The sequence below is a fragment of the Gymnodraco acuticeps genome, unplaced genomic scaffold, assembly GCF_902827175.1.
Source record: "Gymnodraco acuticeps unplaced genomic scaffold, fGymAcu1.1, whole genome shotgun sequence".
In the NCBI taxonomy this organism is placed as follows: Eukaryota; Metazoa; Chordata; class Actinopteri; order Perciformes; family Bathydraconidae; genus Gymnodraco; species Gymnodraco acuticeps.
Window position 1 is genome coordinate 1,675,595 of NW_022990313.1, and position 7,621 is coordinate 1,683,215.

At 37.6% G+C, this 7,621-nt stretch overlaps 1 protein-coding gene across 5 annotated transcripts; it reads left to right on the plus strand.

Moving 5' to 3' along the window:
* The first annotated feature begins 1,061 nt into the window (after positions 1-1,061).
* LOC117550413 lies at positions 1,062-7,227 on the plus strand. Of its 5 annotated transcripts, none has more exons than XM_034222836.1 (8): positions 1,062-1,123; positions 1,480-1,560; positions 2,817-2,901; positions 3,090-3,542; positions 4,530-4,649; positions 5,561-5,699; positions 6,241-6,356; positions 6,511-7,227. In XM_034222836.1, exons 4-8 carry the CDS (start codon positions 3,414-3,416, stop codon positions 6,817-6,819), a joined length of 813 nt encoding a protein of 270 aa, XP_034078727.1. In that variant the 5' UTR covers positions 1,062-1,123; positions 1,480-1,560; positions 2,817-2,901; positions 3,090-3,413; the 3' UTR covers positions 6,820-7,227. The 5 variants fall into 5 exon arrangements, with proteins under 5 accessions (XP_034078727.1, XP_034078728.1, XP_034078729.1 ...); XM_034222837.1 differs by having other exon boundaries at positions 1,079-1,119; XM_034222838.1 differs by having other exon boundaries at positions 1,104-1,119; positions 1,483-1,560.
* The last annotated feature ends 394 nt before the right edge of the window (positions 7,228-7,621 follow it).

A 7,621-nucleotide genomic window follows, 5' to 3' on the forward strand; every position in this document is an offset into this window, starting at 1 on the left:
GCTAACGTGTTAGCTTGCTACTTTGATGCAATGTACACAATAGTGCTCCACAAACTTACATCTTAACAACAATATGACGCTTTATATAATAATATCAAGTCAACTACATGGTAAAACAATGTATATGTAATGTATGTAACAAACCTTGCTTTGAGTCTCCTCTCTTCACTTACTGGGACCGTCTGACCAAAACTTAACTGTCGTGTTGGAGCGGGAGAGTAGTGGGAGGTGCTTGGTTTCGCGGGTTGTGCACGTCAACCCAATGTGTTGGGTATTCCAAAACAACCCAACACAACCTCATAGAAATTGCAACCCAACAGCTAATAACTCTATACCCAACAGAAATAACCTAGCGAATTGGGTTCTCAGAATACCCATTTCCATCAAAATAACCCAATTAAATTAACCAACAGGCTCAACCCAGTGGTTGGGTTGACAAAACAACCCAACATTTTTAAGAGTGTACACTCTTAAAAATGCTGGGTTATTTCTATAAACACATTGCTGGGTTGATTTGGCTGGGTCATAATTATGGGTTATTTGGGTACTGTAAACACACTGGTGGGTTGTTCATGCTGGGTCAAAGGGGTTATTAGGGCTTCAATTGCAGTTGAACACCCGCCTGGGTTATTTTTAACCCAGAGGTTGCTTTATTCATTTTCCCACTTCTGAATCATTCTGGAATCATCTTTTTCAAAACACAAGGTATGTAACCTATATTTTACCTATATTTATATAATTATACAATTCTGTAACCTATATTTTTTTAATGAGTTGTGATAACAGTTCAATAGGGATCTGTAGGCATTTAACAGACTGTGCAAAGTATAACATTAGCAGTTAACGTCGGCTACAAATGTTTTACATTTCTGTCAATGAGTGAAAGAGCCTTGAATTTACGTTGTGATGCGATGAATTATTATTTTACAAAGACGTGTGTTCTACTAGTAGTTATAAATGGGTCTGAACTATAGCTTTGGATTTGTGTGCAAAAGTATTAGATGTACAATAAGGCAGTATAAATCAGATGGCTTTTACGTCACAACTCTTTCCCAGCATGCAGCTCGGGCGCGGGCTTTCACACATACGGACAGACAGACGACAAAGAAGCTCATTGATGTAGGTAAGTGTAGGTTACTAGAGTTATTTATTAATTACATTAATCATTAAAGTTAGCAACTATTGAAGTTATTTTTAGGAGTGAGTGACCGGAGTCACCGAACCACATAATGTAACATTTTAGTTCCCTGCCATCGACGTGTTACCATAGGTTAGCTTAGCTTAGCATAGCACACCAACCAGCTAGGTCGTGTCAGGGGCAAATAATAATAATTCGTGAATGATTAAAATGTCTTCATGGAGAGATTTGGCAGACCCCCTGTAGTAACTGTACATTAGTAGCTTGGTACCTTACAATAAATGTTAAAACATTGCACAGTTTTGTAAAATTCTAATGTACTTAATCTGATTTGATTCTAGTAGAGGGTTTCACCATGGACACGTTTGTCACAGAGACGTTGACTGCATGGCAGCTTGAGAACTTGATTGACACATTTAAAGGTAAGTTAATTTTTATTGAGACAATGTTGAGATGTTACTATTAAATATTTTGTTATATATTAAAAAGAGCAAGGTAGCGCTGCAACAAACAACTAATTTGATAATCGATTAATGAAACGATTAATCGACTATTCGGACTATTACTGTATGACTTGCACAATTTCTCAAACGCTCTTATTTAGCCATCAACTTTTAGATTTAGCTTGAGGTTGTTTTAGGCATGTGGAAACTAACAATGAAGACAATAAAGATGAATAATTGATTCAAAAATACATATATTATTAAATTAACTAAACACATTTTGAACAAAATTAACATTGCTTTTAATTTAAATAAAATACATAATATTTCACATCAAAAGAAACAACAGTGTTTTAACAAATGGTATTAAATAATGTGATGACAGAACTGTAAACAGAATAGGTGAAACTTTAACAAACTAAATAACTCAGTTTCCTCTAATAAATAAAATAGCTTTTGAAAATATGTGCATCTTAAAGTGCTTAATTTTAGATAAATAAAATAAAGTGTAGCAGCAGCTTGAGTTTCTCTTTTTCTTTGTTAACCGTTTCACATCATGACTTAACAGTTTCAGCCGATTATAGAACAATATCAGTCTTTACACATCATAACAATTGAACAGTTTTAAAGTTTATTTTTCTTTCCCTCTTATATTGCAGTCCCTCACTCACTTTTTTTAAATTCAGTGCGAGAATTGAGCTGGAGCTTGTCCTGCCAGGAGTTTAGATCTGGGCTGAAATGGTGTCAGGGCCATTCTCACACGTAGGTGCTCATTGGTTACAGGGATGCAAACACAGGTATGGTGAAAAAAGAGAGAACTATTCGAAGCAGGAAAAAAACAGCGTAATATACCATCTGACAAAGGCCTGTGCTATAATGCTTCAATTAACTGGCTATTCTTTATAATATACTCAGATCAATAGGAGACAGAGATGTTAAGTCATAAATGAGTGAGCCGCATATGAATTATTCTGTGAACATACACTTTCAAACAGATGAGATAAGAAATGTCAGTAAAGTAAATGTACGATGTTGCTGTCCAACACTAGCTATCACACACCTTCAACAACAACAACCAAGGAGTGCATGCGGTGAACAGCAGAACTCAAATGCACTTTAAAAGCGCATCACAATTCAGTGTTTAATTCATGGATTTGAATCGTCATATATTTGTAACAATGATTACTGTCTCATCTCATCGTTCTTTGACAAACTTCTACTGTCTATTTTAACAGGCCATCCACAGACACAAAGAAAGCCCTTGCCGTGGCATTGGTGTATGAATTCCCTTGCCTTTTGGATGGTACAGGCAGTGGCAATGTAAGTTAATCAATCAACACATAAAGGAGAACACTCCATACACACACACCTAAAAGAAATGTGCTCAAACGTTTTTCCTAGTGCACAGTCACACGCACATTTTTGGATTGCTCCTTAAAATCCCATGTAACCATCTTCATGGTTTACGCCAGGCCAATTTAATCTGAATCTAATTTTCTCTTTTACAGGGAGCTTGGTACACACCTGGCCGAAATCACAAACCTGCTACAGGTTTCCTGGAGGAGCGCTTGAGGAACGTTAGGAAGCACATGAGAATGCTGAAACGACCACGCCACCAAGAACAACAGAAGGAACAGACCGTCCCTAGTACACCAGGTAATACTAATAACCAATATTAATTATCCCCGCCAGGCTAGAATAGACAAATGCAAGGGATTATATTTTAGGTCCCATGACTCTTCTGTCCATCCATCTTCTAAAAGCTAGTCTCAGGCACCGCTGGACCGATTGGCGACTTTTCACACACTCTCCCAAGTAGGCCAGAACCCCAAATGTTTGAAATCAGCTATAATGAATCTGAGGACCTCTGTACTTATCATTCAACAGAATATGATGTGCCTCCTGAAAAACTTCTAGAAATGGTTGAATGGATGAAGGTCAATAGGTATCCAGTGTCCCAAGTAGTGTTGCACGGTGTACCGATACTTGAAAGGTACCGCGATACCCTGCCGTTAAAAACGGTACGATTCCTCCGTTTCATTAGTATCGGTACTTTAAGAATGACAGGGAAAAGTACTCCGGTGAGAAAGCGCCGTTTTAATAAGAGCCGTGTGTGTTCAGCGCTCTGCTTCCACTCCTTGCGTGCACTGCAGCCGTGCCTGCAGTCCCGCCCCTCTCAAGCACGCTCTAAGTCCCTCCCCTCTCTCTCGTGCACGCGGCCACGCGCTAGCTGCCAGAGCATGTGAGAAAACTAGAAGCATGGCTGCAAGTGGGAGTGCAACTGCCGCTGCGCCTCGGCTTGTTGACAAAAAAGACGCCATAAGCGAAATTTGGAAGTATTTGAGCTAAATCTCTGACAGTGAGGGCAAGTCTACGGACACCACGAGGCCTGTCTGTGAGACATGTTTTAGATCCCTGCAAACCAAGGGAGCCAACACATCAGACTTGGCTAAGCACCAGCCGACCGGAATCCAGAGCTGTTTAAAGAATTTAAAGACAGACAGGTTAGCGAATGTGATAGATAACATAATTACATCATGCTCAAGCCCACGCCCTCAAATCTAAGTCAAACCAGTGTAATTTATTTTGTGACAAACGAGACAATTAATGGCAATGATAACATCTGCAATATACATTTTGTCAATAATTATTTATATTACTGTACTATTACATGTTAATAAAATATAAAACAAATTATATTTTATAAAACAAAAAAGTTGTTTGAGATGATTTTATTTAATACGAATTATTGTCATTTATTTTGTTTATTGTTCTCATTGTTTAAAAATGTGTGTTATGGTTATGGTGTGAAATAAAGCACAATAATTACATTTAAGACTGTTTTCCTTTTTTTAAGAAAAGTATCGAAAAATAATCGGAATCGCAATTCTTGACTTGGTATCGGTATCGAAACCAAAATGTTGGTATCGTGACAACACTAGTCCCAAGTTGAGGACTACATGAATCAAACAGCTCTACATAGAGGCAAGTGGATTTGCAGCAATGGATCTAAAAGCCTCCCGGAAATCTTGACTGAGTTCCCTAGGCTTTTAGACAATCCTGGCATGGTAAGAAATTATTTTGCTATTGCGGTTTTGTCTATTTGAATGATACTCTATTTGTGTTAGGATTTGAGGTAAGGCAGGACCCAAATGCAGATTGAGGAAAAGCGGGTTTCAAAGTGTAACAAAAGGCGAGCTTTAATTACAAAAAGTTGTTGACAATGAAAAAACAAAACAAAACCATGAATCCATAAACAGGTAGCACAAGGTAGCATCCAGCCAAAAACGACAGTGACAAACATGGAGGGTGACAGGAAAGACAATGAACCGACAAGGAACACAGGGGAAGACAAGACTAAATTGTATTGTCATACTGATATTCTGTACAAACTGTGAAGTCCACTGAGACAAATGTAACATTTGTGATATTGGGCTATATAAATAAACATTGATTGATTGATTGACTAAATACAAAGAGGGGTAATCACAGGGCAAGACACAGGGAGGGAATGCAGAAACACAAAGGCAATAGGTGAACACAATCAGACACAGGAGGGAAAACACAGGAAGGAAGAAAAGACACAGGTGAGGAGGGAGGAGAAAACACAGAGGCACAAGGTGAACACAATTGGGTTATCAGGCAGGAGGGAACACAGAGACAGGAAGCAACAGACAAGACGGGGGGGGGGTGAACACTTTTCAAAATAAAACAGGAAACCAAAAACAGATCTAGACAAGACAAAACACAACACAGACAGATCGTGACAATTTGACTGATACTCTGCAATGCACTACAAGTTTATGTTTAACCACTTAGACCCTACAGTATATACTTTGTAATAATTTAATAATTTACCTGTTGAAGTGACACTGGCTGTCAAATTGTCCCCTAACCCTTTTCCTAACAGGTACTACAAGCCCATATCATTTCTTTAAACACTGTTCTATTGTTTTTCATGTTTTTCAAAATGTATCAGATATCACAAGACTTCCAGCAGCTTCATCCAGAGGCAGTAGGAAAACTGTTTCAGAACTGGGCTACTATGAGTGACCAAATCCTTACATATGCCCAGCGAGAGGGAAAACTGCCCTTGGTGTTTGATGACATGACACCAGGTAAGCTATTTCTTACTATGTAACACACACCGGTTCTTTGAAAATAGCAGATCTACATGCTTGCATTGCGTCCCAATGAGACTCGTTGTGAGCTTGTGGATCTGCAATTTTTTTTATATTTTAACAATCATCTGTATGGGGTCCCTTGCACAACATGTTTTCGGATGGGAGTCTGTTGACAAATACATAAATACATGAACAAGTTTGTGAACCACTTCATTAGATACCTTTTGTCTTTCTTTGATTCCTGCTCCCCCCCTTCCTTTTCTTTCTCTTTCTGGAAACAATCAAAACGATGGAGCTTGCACAAAAACAAATGTCACCCACTGTTTTACACCTGTAAACCTGTGATGTGACAATAACGATTCAGATTCTGATAAGATGTCACAACACTTCCTGTGATTATAATAGGCTATACAATTCACGCCTTGTTTTTACCATTCAACACCAGGGCAGAAAAGTCAATATTGGTTCAGAAATATCAATCTTTATATACTATTTAAATGTTGATGTTAATATGTATTTTTCTTATATTGCGTAGACCGAGCTTTGAAAGTCCTGCCGATTCTGCTTCCTCCATCGGTCTACAGGATTGGAGGAAAAGTCCACAGACCCACCATAGAGGAGTCCCGCAAGTCCTTCATTAATATCCAACCAGTACGTTTTACTTTTGTTTTTCTACTTCAATAATGGTGGGTGTTTCTGTGTTTATATACTAGCATTTTCATACTTCAATAAAAAAGATAATAAAAACAACATGCTTAACTTAAATGGCAGGTTATATTGCAAGTAACTGTTGTGTAATTAACAGGTGGGCACCAACATGGTACAGTACCTACAGACAGCAGAGAGAACTCAACCCTTCCCGCACATCTTGTGTCTTGGTGATGACATGACAACATGCCAGACCTTCACCATTGTGTCAGACAACGCCATTGAAACGGACACTTTGCTGGGTGCAGTAGATCTGTGTTTTAAGGCTTTCTTTGTGTTTGACCTAAATTACACAAAGCAGTGTCTCCCCACCTGGGAGTTTATCCAACAGGCAGTATATAACATTGATGGACATGAATCCTCAAATGTCAAATTTATGAGGACATCAATTGCAGCTTTGGCCTAAAGGTACACAGAGAGAAGTAGCCTTTTAGTGATGTGTGTCAAACAAGTTGACAGCTGCTCTCTAAAAATATGATTGACACAAAACTTGATTGCAGAAGACAGTAGGCACACACTTTAATTGTGTCAAAACATTGACCCGCGTTTACAGTACCTACTATTCCTGTTAATTCATTTATTTAAATTTTATTTTTCTTACTTTACGTGATTTAATTTACTTATTATTTACTTATTTAATTTACTTCATTTATTTATTTACCTTGTTATGTTTGTGTCTGTATATAGTTTCTGCTGGGCAGAGAAATGTTTTATCTCTATATTTAAACATGTTCATGTTATTTAAACCTGAAAGAGAAGTTGGTCCAGATAACAGCACTTTGTAATATATCATTTGTTTTAAGGCTCTTTGTTTTTTTTGGGGGGGGGGGGGTTGAATTTGTATTGTTTGCATTGTTCTTTTATAGTGGCCTGAATGTTGACGATTTGCCAAAGATGTTCAAATTATGAATAAATGCATTTTTATATATATATATATACGGTGTGTTTGGAGATTATTCATTACACTATTATACATTATTATTATATTATATTTAGCCCAACAATATAGTTAATTTCAATCACTAGCTTGGGTCAAATGAACAACCCAATGTATGGTTTATATTTATTTAACCCAGTGATATAGTTAATTTCAATCACTAGCTTGGGTCAAATAAACAACCCAATATATGGTTTATATTTATTTAACCCAGTGATGTAGTTAATGTAGTCGGTGTTCCCGACTGCATACGATGAGAAATCGAATATTG

Coding starts and splice junctions, on each gene's coding strand:
- LOC117550413 (XM_034222836.1), top strand. CDS start 3,414: ATGTTTGAAATCAGCTATAATGAATCTGAGGACCTCTGTACTTATCAT. Junction 3,543..4,529: donor ATAGGTATCCAGTGTCCCAA/GTAGTGTTGCAC, acceptor CACTAGTCCCAA/GTTGAGGACTACATGAATCA. Junction 5,700..6,240: donor GTTTGATGACATGACACCAG/GTAAGCTATTTC, acceptor TATATTGCGTAG/ACCGAGCTTTGAAAGTCCTG.